We start from the raw sequence: 19,906 nt of genomic DNA on the forward strand, positions 1-19,906 counted from the left end.
TGGACTGTGGGAGGAAACCGGAGCAGCCGGAGGAAACCCACACAGACACGGGGAGAACGTGCAAACTCCACACAGTCAGTCGCCTGAGGCGGGAATTGAACCCAGGTCTCTGGCGCTGTGAGGCAACAGTGCTAACCACTGTGCCACCGTGCCGCCCACATTTCTGTGTCTTACATAATTTTAATGGTATTTCAATCCATGATCAACTAGGGTTTTTTGAAATAACAATCCAAAAAATAAGAGCCATTTGAATTGCAAATATCAATTTATTCCAAGGTTTCCAATATTTCTATACTCTTATTGCATAATTAACATTTATATTAATGTAGAAAACTGGTAATGCTAGAGCTGCAGGGCAATGTGAAACTATTAAGTTTATAATTTATAGGACAATTTTTAAAATTTAATGTCAGCTGCTTAATATCTGTCTAATTTCTCTTAGAATGTTAATGCCACAGAATTTGACATGTCACATTCTCTCTGATGCTCAAGACAATAGTTTATTCTTTAGCAACACATTGAATAAATTAGAACAAGGCCATCATTGTAAAACCAATGGTATTTGCTGCTGATATGTTATGGTAAAATGTGAAAACGTGCTGTAACTCTTATTATTTCTAAAAGTTATTAAGTTTGTAAAGCTTGGTGATTTATATTTTGTTGCTACTTTATTATTCTGGATAGAGCTCATTTACAGTTTGCATTTCCTAGTAGTTACGAGTAATATCATTTTCAAGATTTTAACCTAAATTTGTTGTTGTTTGGATATATTTCACCTTGTACACTATGCTTAAAATTAAAATCAATGTCTTGAGATGAGGGAATACATATTGAGGATATACAAAGCAACTTCCAGTTCATGAGGAAAGCACACCAAAGTTCCATGTTGGTTTACCTTTTTTAATCACCAAGTGAATCTCTCAATCTGCTTTAGCCAACAACTCTTTGCAGACTTAGAATCATAGAATCATCAAGTCCACGCTAACCCTTCAAAGACCATCCAACCCTATCTGTGTAATCCTGCATTTGCTGTGGCTAACTCATCTAGCCTGGACTCTATGGACAATTTAGCCTGACCAATCCACCTAACCTGCACATCTTTGGATTGTGGGAGGAAATTGCAGCATCCAGAGGAAACCCATGCAGATACGGGGAGAATGCACAAATTCTACATAGTCAGTCACCAAGGGTGGGATCAAACCTGGATCCCTGGTGCTGTGAAGTAGTAGTGCTAACCACTGAGCTACCATACATAAGATAAGAAACATAAATAAGGCCGAATGTAGTGTTGTGAAACAAAACAATGTTTAGATGGCAGAAAATGAGAATAAAATTGAACAGATTAAGTGAAGCTAGATTAAAGCTGTCATTATCTCTTAAGCTATGTTTACCTTGAGAGTTAAAAAGGGTGATGCTGGAAAAGTACAGCAGTTCAGGCAGCATCTGAAGAGCAGGAAAGTTGACGTTTCAGCTATAAGCCCATCACCAGGAATGTGGAGGGGGTAGGAGGTAAATGGACTAGGGGTGGGGCTTGGGAGAAGTAGGTGGGAAGGTGGATGCAGTTGGTGGGGGGAGTGATTGTGTGATAGGTCAGTGGGGAGGTTGGAGCGGATAGGTGAGAAGGAAGATGGGCAGGTCAAGAGGATGATATCTTTATTCTATACTGTATTCTTGAGCCATAAAGCCAGAAAATCCCAGCACAACACCATAATAATCAATATGTTTATTTGCAGTGGTCACATCTTGAAATAATTATATTAGATTAGATTACTTAGTGTGGAACCAGGCCCTTCGGCCCAACAAATCTACACCAACCCGCCAAAGCGCAACCCACTCAGGCCTCATCCCGTACATTTACCCCTTCACCTAACACTACGGGCAATTTAGCATGGCCAATTCACCTAACCTGCACATTTTTGGACTGTGGGAGGCAACTGGAGCACCCAGAGGAAACCCATGCAGACACAGGGAGAATTGTGCAAACTCCACACAGACTGTCGCCTGAGGTGGGAATTGAACCCGGGTCTCTGGCGCTGTGTGGCAGCTACAGTCTTGGATGTTGGAGACGATAAATGGATGTTCACTTTTTTTCTTTACTGAGCACTTCACATTGAATACTGTAATTTATCCTAACATCCTAAAGTTAAATTGATATTTCTTTTGAATGAATTTAAGCTTCATCTACTGAGTACTTGATCACTATAAAAGTGGTTGCTGCCCAATTGCTGAAAGCTTTGCCAAATTTTATGACTGGTAAAATCTTCCACTGTGTAACTAGAACAAAAACTACAGACTAAGAAAGTAACATTAACCTCTGATTAAATCGGAAGGCAGCTTTCTGATATATGTGGCTTTATTATGGCTTAAAGAAGTGTCCATTTTTGTCCTTTTTTCATGAAGTTTGGAACAGAGGTGTAGAGCAGTCTGATCAAAGCCAGTAGAGTAAACAGCTTGTGAGGCTGTGGGCATTTTATTTAAAATTGGAACAATAGAAGCAGCCTGAGTGGGTGGGGTCAAGCTTCTGCAGAACCATGCTTTTTAGTTTTAGCTTTCTGCAGTTGTTGGGTCTTAAAGCTGGATGTGGAAGCTCTTATTTCTCTCTCCATAACACCTAAAAGCTGGAGTTCTGGTCTTGCTGTTAGAACTGTATGCAAGACAATCAATTATATGAATTTGTGTTTGCCAAGAGTGTATTTATGGGATGTTACTGCACTGGAGCAGTTAATTAGTGGTTGTTAATATATTTATTTTCTTAATCATTTTGATAGTTACAGTTAAGCCCATTCTTTTATTTTTGTCAGTATTTTAACTGTAGTGTAACAATAAAGTGTTTCTTTTGCTTAAAGTCAAGTAGGTTAACCAACTAAATTGCATCTGGAATGCAACTCCTTACATTCACCTTTGAAATGAGAGGTAGTCAAGGTCGAGGCTATATCCTTAATAGATTTTGAGGGGGTTTGGTCTGGTCAATAACACACCTGTTTATTCTATAATAAGGCATTGCAAAATGAGAAAAAAGTAAGAGTGAAGATTTAAAGTCAGCTTGACTAACAGGCTATGAGAAAAGAGTAGTGGCTTAATTTCAGCCATGCAGGTGGAGGCAAGTTTACATATCAACGCACAGGCAGGGAACTGGAATAGGCCGTGTGGCTGGTCAGGTCTGCACTGCATTTGATAAAATAATGGTTGACTTGACTTTGCTCCCATACCCTTTGATTTCCCCCTTCAATCAATGTTCACTCTAACCCAGCTGTAAATACATGTCTAAAAGAGATTTATAAAAAAAATTGGATAAGCACAGTGGCCTGGATTTTGATATCAGTGGTGAACAAATGATGCTAACAATCAATGTGCTTTGAGCTATCCATAAAATTTTATTGAGCATTTCTGTGGCAACTTATGGGTATTGGAGAATTATTGAAGGCAGTGCTGTCTACAGGGGATCGGAATTATGTATGAGTAAGGCAAGCAATGACATGTCTCTTCAACCCATCAGATTGAAAAAATCCTAGTGAAAATCACAGTCTAACCAAGAAGTGAGAGTTAAAATATTTAATGTGATTTAATCTGATCTCCTGTACACTGGTCTCGCAGGCAATAAGAAAAGTTTGATAAGTCTCTGCATTTTGCTTCAATATTTTTATGAAACTCTCTACAAAGTACAGTACGTTTGGAGCAATGAAACTGCACAACAAATTGCTTAACTGTTTGTTTGAGACGCCTTAATAATCATTATTAATCATTAAAAATGAACTCCTATCTGAATGGACCAGCCTTACTTTTTTTTCTGGCATATTTGCTGGGAATTACTGTGGTATCATATCCTTCTGAATGTCTAAAGCTAAATCTGTTGGTGAGATATCAGTGCAGTGTAGGCTACAGAAAAGCAAGGTAAATCTGATAACTTCCCAACTTCTGCATTTAATTCAGTACATGCAGATGAGTAAACTGCTGTCTAATATTCTCCTTAATAATGGTAAGCCAGGATAGTTCCATTTCACTACTGCTGTAAAATCAGCGTAACAAGGATGTCAACTGATAGGTTAAATTGGGTGAGAAAAGTTCTTGCAGATGGAGTATCATGTGGGAAAAACAAAGTTGTTCACCTTGGTAGGAAGGAAAGAAAAACAGAGTATTTCTGAAATGGAGAATGTCTGCAAAATTGAGATACACAGGGGTCTGCTGTTTTGGTGCATAAATCACAAAAAAAAGTATGCTGGTGTAGAATGTAATTAGGATGGTGTCCATTAGTAGGATGCTGTCCTTTACTGTGAGAGGAATTGAACATAAGCATGTTATACAGGGTATTGGTGAGATGGCATTTTGAATTCTGTGTTCAGTGTTTTTTTTGTTTCTTTTTATTCAGAGAACGATGTAATTGTGTTGGAGTCAGTTCAGAAGAAGTTTATTAGATTGGTACATGGGATGAGTGGAATGTCATATGAGGACAGATAGGACAGACTGTGGGCTTGCTTTCACTAGAGCGCAGAAGAGTGAAAAGTGATTTGTTGAAACTTATCAGATGTTTGAAAGGTCTTGACCAGGTGGATGTAAACAGGATGCTTCCTCTTGTGTGAAGAGTTAGGGAATTCTGTTGTAAAATTGGGGGCTGACTTTGAGAACAGAAATGAGGGGGAAGCTTTCCTCTTGAATGTTGTGCAACTTTGAACTCTGCTTTGTAAGGCAGTGGAGGCACATTTATTGAATATGTTAAGGCAGAGGTACAGTAGACAGATTCTTGTAAGGCAAGGGAATCAAAGTATAACGGGGGTAGATAGGAATGTGGAATTTAGAACATGAACAAGTCAGCCATAATCTTAATGAATGGCAAAGTAGACTTTAAGGACTGAATGATCAACTTGTGCTCTTAATTTATATATTTGAACCTAGCCACCAGCATACTGTAAAACTGACTATCCTGTCACTAGCCTTGCATTCAACAGGATAATTTCCTCCTTTGGATTTTACCAATGTAATTTAAACAAATGGCAATATTTTATAGTTTTTAGCTGAAATTTTTGTGGGATCTAATGTCTACCTCTTCATAAAGTATTTTTTACAATTGTTGCAGGATCTCTTAAGAAGCTAACTGCGCTCAAAGTGGATGAAAACCAACTGCTAAGCTTGCCAGATTCAGTGGGAGGGTAGGTTTTTGAGATTTAAAAGAAAATCTGTAATACAAATAAATTGTTGTAAAATGACATGGTCGCCTCGGTAAGAGTATGCTTCTTGGTTTGTTGTAGGAGTCCTTGTCAAAGGAATCCTTTGTCAGCAATGCATCTTTAATGTGGTTTAGCCAATCTGAATATTGTTTTGAGAACAGAGAAGTGTGTAAACCAATACATTCTTAGTTATGTGCAATTATGTATGTGTGTTTCTGTAGGCTTTCATGTTTGGAAGAATTTGATTGCAGTTTTAATGAAATTGAAGCTCTGCCTCCTACAATTGGGCAATTACAAAATCAAAGAACATTTGCAGCAGATCATAACTTCATAACAGAGCTTCCTTCAGAGGTAACTTTTTAAAATTTAACTCTTGCTTTGTACATATACCTCATGTTTACGAAAGCCTCCATCATTGTTTTCTAGGATTTGAGTTTTGAAGATTGTGAAAAAATGTATTTCATTCATTACTTTGGGAATCGTGTCTCACTAACTTGATTACTACTTCAAAAAACTCAATGAAAGGAATGATGAGGGCAAAGCGGTGGACATGATCAATAAGGACCAATAAGGCATTCAGCAAGGTTCCTCATGGTAGACTTGGTTATCAAGGTTAGATCACTTGGAATACAGGGAGAACTAGCCATTTGGATATAGAGCTGGCTCGAAGGTAGGAACTAGAGCGTGGTGGTGGAGGGTTGCCTTTCAGACTGGAGGCCTGTGACCAGCAGTGTGCCATAAGAATCAATGTTGGGTCCACTGCTTTCCGTTATTTATATAAATGATTTTGGATGTGAACATAGGAGGTATGTTTAGTAAGTTTTGCAGGTGACACCAAAATTTGGTGGTGTACTGGACAGCAAAGAAGGTTACCTCCAATTACAACGGGATCTTGATCAGATGGACCAATGGTGCGAGGAGTGGCAGAAGGAGTTAAAATTGGATAAATGTGAGGTGCTGTATTTTGGAAAGGCAATCAGAGCAGGACTTATACACTTAACGATAACTGAGGAGTGTTGGTGAACAAACAGACTTGAGTGCAGTTTCATAGCTCCTTGAAAGTAGAGTCGCAGGTACACAAAATAGTGAAAAATGCTTTTGGTATGCTTCTCTTTATTGTTCTATGCATTGAGTATAGGAGTTAGGAGGTCATGTTGCAGCCATGCAGGACATTTGTTAGGCCACTTGGGAATACTGTGTGCAATTCTGGTCTCCTTCCTATCAGAAGGATGTTGTGAAACTTGAAAGGATTCAGGAAATATTTACAAGGATGTTGCCAGGATTGGAGAGTTTGAGATATAGGGAGAGGTTGAATAGGCTGGGGCTGTTTTCCCTGGAGCATCAGAGGCTGAGGGGCAACCTTATAGAGGTTTATAAAATCATGAAGGATGTGGATAGAGTGAATAGACATGGTCTTTTCCCTGGAATGGGGGAGTCCAAAACTAGAGGGCATAGGTTTAAGATGAGCGGGAGAAATTTAAAAGGGACCTAAGCGGAAGCTTTTCATGCAGACAGTTTACGGAATGAACTGCCAGAGGAAATGGTAGACGCTGGTACAATTCCAACATTAAAAAAACATCTGTTTGGGCGTATGAATAGGAAGGGACTAGAAGGATATAGCCAAACGTGACTAGATTTATTTAGGGTATCTGGTTGGCATGGAAAAGTTGGACCAAAGGGTCTGTTTCCATGCTGTACAGTTCTGTGACTCTGATTCTTTGGGTAACTGGAGGCAGAGATTGATAAATTTTTGATCTCGCAAGGAATTAAGGGCTACAGGGAGAGTGCAGGTAAGTGGAATTGAAACGCCCATCAGCCATGATTGAATGGCAGAGTGGACTCAATGGACCGAATGACCTTTCTTCTACTCCTGTGTCTTATGGTCTTATATTTGTCTTAAAGTAGTCACCGAAAAGTCATGTCAGACACTGGAACATTTTTCTTGTCAAGGAGTTTCAAGGAAAATATATTTTTATAATAATTGACAGTCATTTCATAGTCACCACCACACTGGCTTCTAATTCCACATTTTTCATTGAATTCAAATTTCATCATCTGCCTGAGGTAGGATTTCAGCCCATGTTTCAAAAACCTAAGCCTGAAGTTTTTGATTTCTGGTCCATTGAGATAGAAACACAGTCATATCAGACTTGAAACAGTATTTCCTCTGTTACTCTGTCCGTGAATGCTACCAGACCTGTTGAGTTTCTCCAGCACTTTGTTCTCATTTAATTTTCCTTTATTTTATGTGTGTATTTTCAAAGATATTTATGTCTTTACATTTCAAGCAGTTAGTCAGTCTTACATCTTTACTAAATAAGTGATTTTTAAAAAAAAGCATGAGATATACTGTTGTTGACTGAGCCAGCATTTGGTATCCACCCTCATTACTCTGGCAAGGATAATGGTGAGCTGCTTTCTTGAACTGCTGCAGTCCTTGGTGTATTGGAATACCAGCTGTGCTGTTTGGGAGTTTACAGGATTTTGATCCAATGACAGTAATGGACAGTGATCAAGTTTTAAGTCCCGATGGTGTGTGGCTTGAAGGAGAATTTGGAGATCGTGGTGTCCCTGTGCATCTGCTAGTCTTGACCATCATGGTGATTGATGGAGTGTCAATTAAGTGGCTGCTTTGAGCTGGATGGTGTGAAGCTTCTTGTGTATCTTGGAGCTGCACTCATCAAGTGGAATATTGTCCCACAGTTCTGACTTGTGCCTTGTAGATGGTGGACAGTCACTGGGGAGACAGGAGATGAGTTACTCACCATGGAATTTCTACCATTAATTATTAGAATCCTGGAAGCCCTCCAGTGCAGAAAAAGGCCATTCAGCCAATTAAGTCTGCACCAGTTCTCTGAAGAGCATCCACCTTGACCCATCTTTGTTCTTTTATTCTTTATACCTTATATCCATAACCCAAACACACACTTACCATGGCTAATCCACCTAACGTGCACATCTTTGGACTGTGAGAAGAAACAGGACAACCCAGCAGAAACCACCCAGGCAGTCAGCTAAGACAGGAATCAGAGCTGGGTTCCTTCCCCTGTGCGGCAACAGTGCTGCTGAGTAATTTTAGGTTTATTGTTTTAAAAATCTGGTTGGCTGTTTTTATTTTGATTCTAAATCCGAGAAAACACATGATTGGCTATTTCATTAGCTGGGTAAAACAATTTAAATTCATGCAGTGACCAGTGATGTAATGAAACTAGAGACTGGAGTGCACTTCTGTAATATCACTGGGAACACCTTACCTTCTTGAATTGTAATTCTTTGATACTTCTCAGTATGCTACATTTCTGTAAGTCTGTTTAGTGCTCATATCTGTATTCATAGCTTGGATATTTTATTACAAAGTATTTATCTGAACAATTAAAGCCTTTTTAACCTAATAAATATTGCACTTATGTTTTTGTTGGATCCCAGTCTGACTATAAGTTTAAGTAGCCTACACATAACTAATGTTGGATTCCTGATTAGAGTCTTAGAGAAGTACAGGACGGAAACAGATTCTTTCGTCCAACTTGTCTGTGCCAACTAGCTATCCTAAATAAATTTAGTCCCATTTGCCAGCATTGAGCCCAACTTGCTCTAAACCCCTCCTATTCATATAATCCATCCAGATGCCTTTTAAAAGTTGTTATTGTACCAGCCGCCACCATCTCCTCTGGCAGCTCATTCCATACACGCACCACCCTCTGCGTGAAAACATTGCCTCTTAGTCCCTCTTAAATCTTTGCCCTCTCACCTTAAACCTATGTCCTCCCCTATCCTGAGGAAAAGACCTTGGCTACTCCCCCCATCCATGCCCCTCATGATTTTATAAACCTCTGGAAGGTCACCCCCTCAGCTTCCAACACTCGAGGGGAAATAGGTCCAACCTAAACCCTCTACACATGGCAACATCCTTGTAGATCTTTTCTGAACCTGTGTTAGTGAAGTGGAGTAATTTTTGACTGGATAATCTAATTTAAAGTAGAGATCAACTAGGATCTAATTAAGTAGATCACGCATAAGGGCACATTGGCTTCTCCATATTCCTAACTGCAATATGTTCCAAAAATGTGCAAACTAATATCTTACCTTGCAATACACTATACTGGAAGAACTAATTGAAGTAGATTTCACACAATAGAGGAAAATAAGAGCTACGACCAGGCTGCTCTGCCATTTGATACAAACATGGCTGATCTCATCTCAGCATCAAGTCTACTTTCCTGTACATACTCCATACCACTATAACCCGTTGCTAATTAAATATCTATCTCCTCTTCAAATTTACTCCATGTCACACCATCCACCGCACTCTGGGGTAGTGAATTCCACAAATTCATTACCCTTGGAGTGAAGTCATTTCTTCTCATCTATGTTTTAATTCTTCCACCCCTTATCCTAAAACTATGGCCCCTTATTCTAGAATACCCTACAGAGGAAACATTCTTTCTGCATTTACATTATCAATTCACTTTAGCACCTTTACATACCTGAGTTGGATTTCTTTCATTGCTCTAACTCTAGGAAGTAGGCTTAATCCCCTCTCCTCTCTCTCTCCTCTCTTCCCCCCCCCCCCCCCCCCCCCCCCCCCCCCCGTATAAGACAGATCCTTCATTTCTGGAATCCATCTAATGATTCTCCTCTAAATTGCCTCCAATGCAACTCATCCGTCCTCAATTAAGGGGACCAAAGTTCTGCACGTGCTGCCTAACTAATGCATTGTCACAGCAACACTTGCCTACCTTTATACTCTATTGCTTTCGCAATATGTGTCCAAATTCCATTTGTCCTCCTTTATTATCTGCTGTAACAGTGTGCTAGTTTTCTGTGATTCATACATGAAGACATCCAGATCCCTTGACCTGGAAGCACTCTGAAGTTTCTCTTCATTCATAAAATAAGTTGCCTTTCAATTTGTCTGACCAAAATGGATTAACATCATACTTATTGAGTTGACATGCCAATTGTCTTTGCCATCCATTGTCTGTACTGTAATATTTTCTGTGGAATTTCTACAAGTAACATATTTTACAATTGCAAAACATTCAAATGAGGAGATATCATGCACTGTTTGTCTATCCCATTTGTTTTTGCACCTTTTGTATCTTTGATCAGTTGTACAATTGTGAACTGTTACACATTTAATAAAATTGCTGTTCATCTTATGCACTTTTCCAGCCCACTAATACTGATCTGCTTTGTCTGAGCTTGTGCCTTAATTTGAGTTCCTTTTTGGAATAGTCAATCCTAATTTTGCTATAGACTTGGCTTGCCATCTTGTCGTCTTGTCAAAATCTTTCATGTTTACATAGCATCCTTAATGTAAAATCTTATTATTTTTCTAAGTTTCAAGGTTATTTTTGATATTTGTGCACAAACACCAACGTCTATTAATCTCTTGCTAACATTTTGTGCTAAAATTAAGAATTTAACAATGATAAAACTTAAACACTATCCATTTTACAATGAAATCAAACAAATAGCATCTGTAGACTTATGTTTTTCAGCACGTTACTGAGTAAAATAGAACTTTTACGGGGGAACGTTGTTTCTAACTTTTTCCAAAAGAGTCAAAGCCATTTTTTTATTGGTCATGGTGACCCTACAATCAGGCTTCATACCTCATTATATATGTTTTGTCCTCCATGTGCCTTCATAGCAAAGATTTACCCTGATACTGTATACAACTTGTAATGACCTGTGCTTCACTGCACCCCCCCCCCAGGAAGTACATTTCACATTCTCTATCCTTTATGTGGGGAAAAAAAAATGACGTCATTAGTTACAACCGGTGGCAATATTTCCATACAGGCATTGTAAAACCTCTTTGGATGCTCTTCATTAAGGAAAATTAAGTAATACAGAAATTGACAGATGACAGTTATCTCCTAGCAATAGGTCGACATTAATAAGACCATCTTTATTGTGTTGTCTGCTGATATCACACTTTGGAAATGTAGAAATATTAAAATTTAACTTTAGAGAGGGCTGCCATGATGAAGGGGATGTTCATGTTTTATAATTTGAGCTTCCTGTCCTCTCTTGCCTGAATGGAAATCCCATCCAAAGCAGATTAGTTTAGGATAACATGACATGATAAATTTCTTTGAGTTTGTCTAGTTTTAACTACATAGTGATCAAATAAAGATAAAACTGTGACTTGCATGAATTCATCTAGTGATAAAGAATTAATGCTATCATATCAGTGGTGTACCTCACCTGAGTGGTTAATGTTCTGCTGAAATGAGCTGCAACATTAAAGAGCTAGTAAAAGCTGAAATAACTAAATCAGAAACAAAAGCTCAGCAGGTCTGTCAGCATCTGTGGAGAGAAAGCAGAGTCAACATTTTGAGTCAAGTGACTCTTCCTCACAACTCAGCATTTCTGAGGAAGGCTCACTCGATCCGAAATGGTAGCTCTGCTACCATTGAAGAACCAGCAATGTGTTTGCTGTATGGCTGCAGTTTCTGCAAAGTTGGTGACCTTATTATCGTTTGACCTTCATGCTGTCTCTAATATTCTGCTATGTAATCATGTGTTTTTAAATATAAATACAAATTTCATCAAAAGCACCTGATTAGGAACTTGGTTCTACTCGATGTCTTTGTGTTGGTTAAAGATTAGGTGCTGTAATTTACACTTTTCTATTGTACATGTCTGAAATTGTGACAATTTGATTTACCTCAGATTGGTAACTGGAAGAATGTGACTGTGCTGTTCCTTCATTCCAACAAATTGGAGTACTTGCCTGAAGAAATGGGAGAGATGCAGAAACTGAAAGTCATTAATCTCAGTGACAACCGGTTGGTAATCCAGAATTAAGTGGCACTTGGCAGAAATGTTGCTGTTTTTCAAAATACTTTTGCCTATAGTTCAAGAGAATTTAAGGCCAGATTATATGATTCATTATTTTGTGATTTTAATATTTCTTTATAATTTACATTTGTCTATGTATGTTCCAATTAAGCTTCCTTTGATTTTTTTTTAATGAGTTTAAATGGAATGTTGGCTCAACTGTGCCACAATTTGTAGAGTAGTGAAATGTCGCAGCATTTTTGAAACAGGTTGTATTTGGATATATCCATCCATAACACAAGGGAAATTCTGTTTTGCATGCTTGGAGAATTTTGATGTCCTGAGATTCTCATGGAAATTAATTATGTACTTGTCACTTCAATATCAATTGTTGTTGATGGGGAAAAATGCTTTTTTATTTGACTTTGAAAATATGATGCTTCGAAGTGTGCAATAAATTGAACTTTGTGTGAATTTTTATATGGAGTACCAAAGGGTAGGATCACAAAGCATGTGATGTAAAGAGACTCAAGCCCGTCCTTTAAGACTTTGTGTGGAACAAATTACCAGTAGATTAATTTTACAATTTAACCTGAGTTGACACATGATTATAGAAACAGTGGAGCTTATTCTGTCACTTTAGAGTTAGTCAGGTGCACATCTGTGTTGGTAAAATAAGCAGAAATTGCAAGAAAATTTCCACGCAGTATCTGTGCAGAGGAAATAGAGTTAGCATTTCAGGTACAGTGACCTTTCTTCCAAAATTCCCACTCGTGGAAACCATCTAGTGATAGCTAAGACATTATTTTAAACTCTCTTGCTGTCAAGCAAAAGAAAACCTCCAAGAGCACACTATACTGGAAATCAGAAACAAAAACTGAAATTGCTTGGAAAACTCAGGCCTGGCAGCATCTATAGACAGAAAACAGACTTAGTGTGTTGGGTCCAATTCTGAAGAAGGATCACTTGACACAAAATGTTAATTGTGCTTCCCCTGCACAGATGCCACCAGACAACTGAGTTTTTCCAGCAGTTTCTGTTTTTGGATTTGTCCAGATTATTTAAGCAATGGCTGATGGAAGGCAAGCTTCAGCAATCATTGCAGTCAGATTATTGCATCACACAAAAACGAACTGCATACTTTTGTTCCCCTGTACCACTTTTAGTTATTTTAATGTATTTCTAAGTAAATATTCATTATCATAGATGAATAAAGTTAATCCCTCACTTTATTGTACACCATTCTTACTGGTGCTGCAATAGTTATTCTGGGAACTTGTAACTGTTTGTAGGAAAGTGACTATTCCATTACCTTTAGGGAAAAAAAACTGCTACAGTCGCGCCTCGACTTACGAACTTAATCCTTTCCGGGACCCGGTTCGCAAACTGAATCAATTTTTCCCATTGTTCGGATAGCATAAGAATGCTTGGACGTAGCAACACACGCTGTTCACCGCACGCGTGTCAAAGACGAACTGATTGAGATCACGTGGAGCCGAGAGCTTTTGTGTTCAGCAAGCACGTAGCAAAGCAGAACAATGAAACCATGTGGTTGCGCACGGGCTTTTTGCGTTTGTACCGTGAATTTCGTACGTACGTTGAAGCAAAATTTTACGTACAATCCTGTTCAAAAACCGATTTGTTCGTGAACGGGGTCATTCGTATGTCGAGGCGCTACTGTATTTCATTGGTATTCAATAATGATGGTCGAGCAAAGAACAGCATATATTCAAGCTAACTGATGATTTGTGCAAAAGGCACAAATGCCATGACCGAATGCATTTACTAATTACAGTCTGTTGTGCTATAAAGCGGTAACTCTGTTCTTGTGCAGCCCCGTGTTATAAGAGAATCGCATAATAGCAGCACCATTTAAACTAATGGGGCTGGAACTGCATTATAATCAGTTTGCCAATCATGTTATAGTGAATTTGCATTAACAAAACGCACATTATAGCAGAAAGACCTGTATATTATTACAGAATAAATTGCAAAAACTGCAAGATAACGAAATCTAATAATGCGAATAGCATTCGATGGTTTGATGAAATGTGTTCAGGCGTTCAAGTTTCACCCGACTGTACCGATCCCAGATAATAACTGTACTCTGGATAGTGACAAATGTACTTGCTATTCTAAATATGAAACAAGTTTTAGTTGCTTTTTGTAAATCTACAATAGTGAATTGAGTGGTTTATTTTTTGATTGTTTTTATTACGATCTGTCTCAATTTAAGACTGTGCTATTTTCTGGGTCAGTAGATTGTTAAGGTGCAAAGATGAGTGAGTAGAGTGATATGCTTTTCCTGTTGGATCTGGGAGATTAGGGAGAGTTTCCAGGTTACTGATGATTATGTCTGCAGTAAGTATGTTTGGTTACAAATCCTGTTGGATCACATGGATTGATTGGAGCAGCAGTTAGAGGCAGTGAAGAATTTATCGGAGCTGGGCGTGTGATAGATGGCAGTTGCAGGGAGGAGATAAACCAAACATGCAGTCAGGCAGATGGGTGACCTCCAGGAAAGGTAGGATAGGAGATGAAGGTAGTGCAGGAGTCTCCTGTGGCTATCCCCATCTCAACCAAGTATGCTGTTTTGGAAAATGTTGGGGGTGATGCATTCCCCAGGGATGTAGCACGACAGCCAGGTTTCTGGTACCATGACTGGCTATAGTGTAATGAGGGGATGTCAGGTTCCAAGAGAGAGATTGTGATAGGGGACTCCCTAGTTAGAGGCACAGACAGACATTTCTGCGGCTAACGGCGAGACATCAGAATGGTGTGTTGTCTCACTGGAGCAAGGATATGTGAGAGAGAGTGCAGAATATTCTGAAAGGAGAGAGAGACCAACAAGAAGTTGTTGTACACATTGTAACTAACCACACAGGAAGAGAAAAGGATAAAATTCTGAGGAGAGGCTTTGAGTTTGGAAGATTATGGAAAAATGTAGTTCATTCTTTTGGAAATCATGTATCACTAACTTGATTGAGAATTTTGAAGAGAATTCATGAGGGCCGAGCAGTAGACGTGATCTATATGGACTTCAGTAAGGCGTTCAAGAAGGTTCCTCACAGTAGACTGGTTAGTAAGGTTAGATCGCATTGAATACAGGGCTAACTTAGCCATTTGGATACAGAACTGGCTCAAAGGTAGAATGCAGATGGTAGTGGTGGTGGAAAGTTGCTTTTCAGACTGGAGGCCTGTGACTGGTGGAGTGCCACAAGGATCGGTGCTGGGTCCACTATTTTTCATCATTTATATAAATGATCTGGATGCGAACGTAGGAGATATGGTTAGTAAGTTTGCAGAAGATACCAAAATTGGAGATGTAGTGGACAGTCAAGAAGGTTATCTCCATGCCATGGGCTTTTGAACAGATAGGTTAATGGACTAAGGAGTGGCAGGTGGAGTTTAATTTAGGTAAATGTGAGGTGCTGCTTTTTGAAAAGGCAAATCAGGACAGGGCTTATACACTTAATGGGAAGGTCCTGAAGGGCATGGCACCGGCGGGTGGGGGGGAAGGAATTGCTGAACAAAGAGATCTTGCAGTGCAGGTTCATAGTTCCTTGAAAGTAGACTCACAGGTAGATAGGATAGTGAAGGTGATGTTTTGTATGCTTGCCTTATTAGTCAGTACACTGAGTATAGAAGTTAAGAAGTCATGTTGTGGCTGTATGGGACATTGGTTGGGCCACTGTTGGAATACTGTGCAATTCTGGTCTCCCTGTTTAGATTAAATTAGATACCCGACAGCATGAAAATGTGAAACTTGAGAGGCTGAATAGATTAAGGCTGTTTTTCCCTGGGGCATCAAGGACTGAGAGGTGGCCTTATAGAGGTTCAGAAAATCAGGAGGGGCATGAATAGGGTAAATAGACAAGATCTTTTTCCTGGGGTAGGAGAGTCCAGAACTAGAAGGCATAGGTTTGGATGAGAGGGGAAAGTTTTTAAAAGGGACATATGGGGCAACTTTTTCACGCAGAGGTTGGTGCGTACAGAGGAACCTCGATTATCCGGTATTCAATTATCTGAATATCAGAATGTCTGGCTAGATCCTGATGCTCGGCTAAACTGTTATCCAGCATTCTATTAATCTGGAATTCTATTAACCAAACAAAATACTCCGTGTACTTCGAATAAGCAAGATTCCTCTGTATATGGAATGAGATCTGTGTATGGAATGAGCTACCAGAGGAAGTGGTGGATGCTGGTACAATTGCAACTTTTCAAGGGGATCTGCATGGGTACCTGAGTAGGAAGGGTTTAGAGAGCTGTGGGTTAAATGGGACTATGTTTATTTAGGATATCTGGTTAGCATGGATATGTTGGACTGCAGGCTCTGTATCTGTGCTGTAGATCTGATTCAGTGGTGCATTACCTATTCAATCGATGCTAAGCCATCCTGCAATTTTTAGAAACACTTCCTTGAAGATCCATTGTGTTGTTAAGTTTCACAACTTGGAGTGCCTTGTAATCTTTGGATAGTCTGTCACTTCTGTGTGTTTTCTGTTCGATTATTTTGTTGCTTGACAGAACTGTGTCTCTGAAGTAATTAAATATCCACCCACAAAAAAATTATGGTTTTGCAAGTTTCAGGATACTATTATCACAACATTTGATTTAGCCTGTAATTTACGTTGTGAATTAAATTACAGTTTTCCTGTTAACTGACTTACCTTAATTATGTTTTCGTAGATTAAAGAATCTTCCATTTAGTTTCACAAAACTGCAAGAGCTAACAGCGATGTGGCTGTCTGAAAACCAGGTGAGTCACAGAACCCAAATTTTAAAATGCACCCCTGGAAAATTAGGACAAGACTAGAAAATTATTTTCGGTAAGTTTTCCAAGGTCTTTGAGATTTACATGTTAAAAATAGATGTGACCTGCCTCTCCATAAATGTGCCTTATTCTAGCAGTTTTCTGTATTCTGCTGAAAGTCCTCATTATATTTTAGGTCTACATGTTATTGGATAATACTTTTCATAATAATGATTTGATATGGATATTCTAGAGTAGTCTCCAAAATGGATTTTTTTTCATTATTTTACAGCTAGCTTTTATATTCTTGATAGCTGTCTTGCTTTCCAAACCTAGTACTTTTATAGTGCAGAAATCAGCTCCTGACTGTCATCAGCTCCACCCACTGGGTATTCTTTACTGTGTCATCCTCTCTTCTACCCCCCCCTCCACCACCCCACCTTTCTGTGCTGCTCAAGGTTTCTACAGTTTCACTATAACCACTTTGCTGTTGAATTCTATGCCTCAATTAATAGAGACAAGTGTCCCATATGGCAACTTAACTACCTGCCCTGCTACCTTTAGGGCTGTTAGGTATACACGTTTAAGCTGTCCTGATGATGTCTTTCTTGCCATCTTTCATCCTACATATTTCTTGTTGATCACTCTTGCTGTGACAGCTTGAGTATCCTCTTTGCCTGGAGTAATTATACCGCTGACTGTGAACTGAAATATGCTTTTAATCATGAATTTAATGTAATTTGCTCGGGGGTTTGTGAAAAAGGACAAATTGACCAGGGTTCCTATTTTTGATTATTATCCAGTAAGTTCTTCTGGAGGTGAACACTTAGCCACACTGACTCTGAGGCCAAATGGCTCGCACTGTCCATTTGCAATGGCAAGCTGAGTGAAGTTCTCCAGGACTGTTACCTGTGGAATCTTGTCCTGTTTTGGCCTTCAGGCAAGGGAGGAAATTGAGAGAAAAAAAAATCCACATTTTTGCTTTCTTTTGCAGTCCAAACCACTTATTCCTCTTCAGAAAGAGGTGGACCCTGACACGCAGAAGCAAGTCCTCACCAATTACATGTTCCCTCAGCAGCCTAGGACGGAAGATGGTACGTTTTGCTAAAAGTTTGGCCATCCCAGTTGATGTCTGAAACAGTTTCAACTTCTCTCAGAAAGACTTGCATGAGAAACAAATGTTAAAACTGTTCTTCACATTTAGATATCATGCATCAGTAAGTAAATTGCCTGGGTGGACATCATATGTATGAACCCTTAGTGTGTCTTGGCAGGGGTTTTTCATTGTCTGTCCTCATAATTGTATGACAGAGTACAGAAAGAAGCTAATTCAATCTTTGCTGGCCCTTTATCTAATTAATCCCTTTTCCTTACTCTTTCTCCATTTTAAAATAAATCACTCAGTATTTTATTTAATTTCCTTTAGAAGGTTAATATTGAAAGTGCTTTCACCGCATCTTTAGGGATTATCATAACCTTCTGCATTTAACGAGGAAAGTCTCCACATAATGCCACTCTTTTGCCAATCACCTTAACTCTGTATTCTTTACTTACTGATGTGTGTTGGTAAAAAGGTAAATGTTTTGCTGGTGTTTGGATGTTAATCTAGCTACAGTGATGCCAAAGCTGCTAAAATGTTGGTATCACTTGCATCCAGCCAAGTCTATGGACCAAAACACTCCTGACCTCTGCCTTTTACATGGACGATAAATGTTGGGAGATGGAGATGAGTTAGTCACCGTGATATTCCTCGTATAACCTGCTGTTATGGCCAGAGTGTGTTTGATCCAGGTCAGTTTCTGGTCAATGGTAGGCTCGAGGATATTGATAACAGTGAATTCAGCAATAGAAATGCCGTTGCCTGCCTTGAGAAAATGTTTAGATTCACTCTTGGAGTTTTTCATGGCCTTGCACTTGTATGTCACAACTATCACCCCAAGCCTGGATGTTGGCCAGGTTTGGTGACTTAAGTGTACAGGTGGCCTTGGTACCTGAGGAGCCACAAATGGTGCTGAATATTGAGCAGAGTGAACTTGTTCAGTTTTGACCTTAGGACAGAAAGAAGGTCATTGGTAAAACAACTGAAGATGATTGGTCCTCATACACTATCCTAATGAACTCCTGCAGCGATTTTCTGTGACTGATTTGATTGATTTCCAGCTAACTTAATCATCAAGTCACTCTTTATTTACATAGCACAGTACACTGGACTGATAAGATTCTAAATCCCCAATTATATTTTTTTTTCCTGGTTATAATTTTATTAACATTAATAGCTGTATACAGAGAAACAGCAATTTTACAAGCAGCAAAGCCAGGCCCCAAACCCTACCATTCTTCAGGTTTTTCAGGGAAATGAGGACAAACCTCAAATCCCACTTTGTCATCACAAAAGAAAAAATTACATACAAGACAATCCCATTAGATGATAAATAGTGCATAGAATACAGACCCCCCACCACCACCCCCAGGATCAGGGGTTTTAGCTACAAGGTTCAGTAGTTAAGGTTGAGGTTGCTCTTGGAGCAAAGTCAGTTGTGGTGAGAGTTGATAGAGGTAGGCATACGTAGGACAGGCTTAGACAAGGTAAACAAGGAAATGAATGGCATGAGGACAACGGGATGCAGATGTAAGATTTTGGACAAGAGAGACAGGGGAATGTGAGGAGGAATGTTCTTGGCAGTGTGTGGTCGTGGCCTTGAACTCTGTCTACAATGGTGGTTGAAAGGAAAACATTTGACAGTGTAATAAAAAAGATTGGATGGCCAGTTGAAGGAAATAGATTTGCTACTGGGACTGACTGATCACTCTGAGGGAGGGAGGTCTCCATGTGGTGTAAATAATTCTATGACCCTATAATTTACAAGTCAGAGAGTGCTTTATTATTGTTCCTGACTAAAATTCTAACTTTGTTTTGTAGAGAAGAAAGCATCCTTTTTTCTGTTCCAATTCAGTTCTTTGAAAGAGAGCTGTATGTGTCTGGTATTGCCCAAACCAGGCATCTTTGTGGCCTTGACTAAAGACACAATTTGCATTGAGTTGGTACATTGGCATGCACAGTGAGCTTATTTTCTTTAACTTGGTTATGAATGCGCTTCAGAATAATGAGATGAAAAGCTTGAGCTGAAAACAACTGCTTGAAGTAATTTTAGTCGATTTTGATCAAGGTTTTAGGGGCTGTGGACCCACTACATAGCTT

The 19,906-nt window shown here is 39.2% G+C and overlaps 1 protein-coding gene across 9 annotated transcripts in view; it reads left to right on the top strand.

The window, feature by feature from the left end:
• erbin (erbb2 interacting protein) overlaps positions 1 to 19,906 on the top strand; it is a 256,213-nt gene that overhangs the window by 192,556 nt on the left and 43,751 nt on the right. For all 9 annotated transcript variants that reach the window (XM_060835501.1, XM_060835530.1, XM_060835475.1 and 6 more), the window contains 5 exons: positions 5,072 to 5,144; positions 5,384 to 5,513; positions 11,844 to 11,959; positions 16,644 to 16,713; positions 17,702 to 17,801. In XM_060835501.1, the coding sequence (XP_060691484.1) occupies positions 5,072 to 5,144; positions 5,384 to 5,513; positions 11,844 to 11,959; positions 16,644 to 16,713; positions 17,702 to 17,801 (489 nt within the window). The remainder of the gene's footprint in view (positions 1 to 5,071; positions 5,145 to 5,383; positions 5,514 to 11,843; positions 11,960 to 16,643; positions 16,714 to 17,701; positions 17,802 to 19,906) is intronic.

This window comes from Hemiscyllium ocellatum, chromosome 2, assembly GCF_020745735.1.
Source record: "Hemiscyllium ocellatum isolate sHemOce1 chromosome 2, sHemOce1.pat.X.cur, whole genome shotgun sequence".
Lineage (NCBI taxonomy): Eukaryota > Metazoa > Chordata > Chondrichthyes > Orectolobiformes > Hemiscylliidae > Hemiscyllium > Hemiscyllium ocellatum.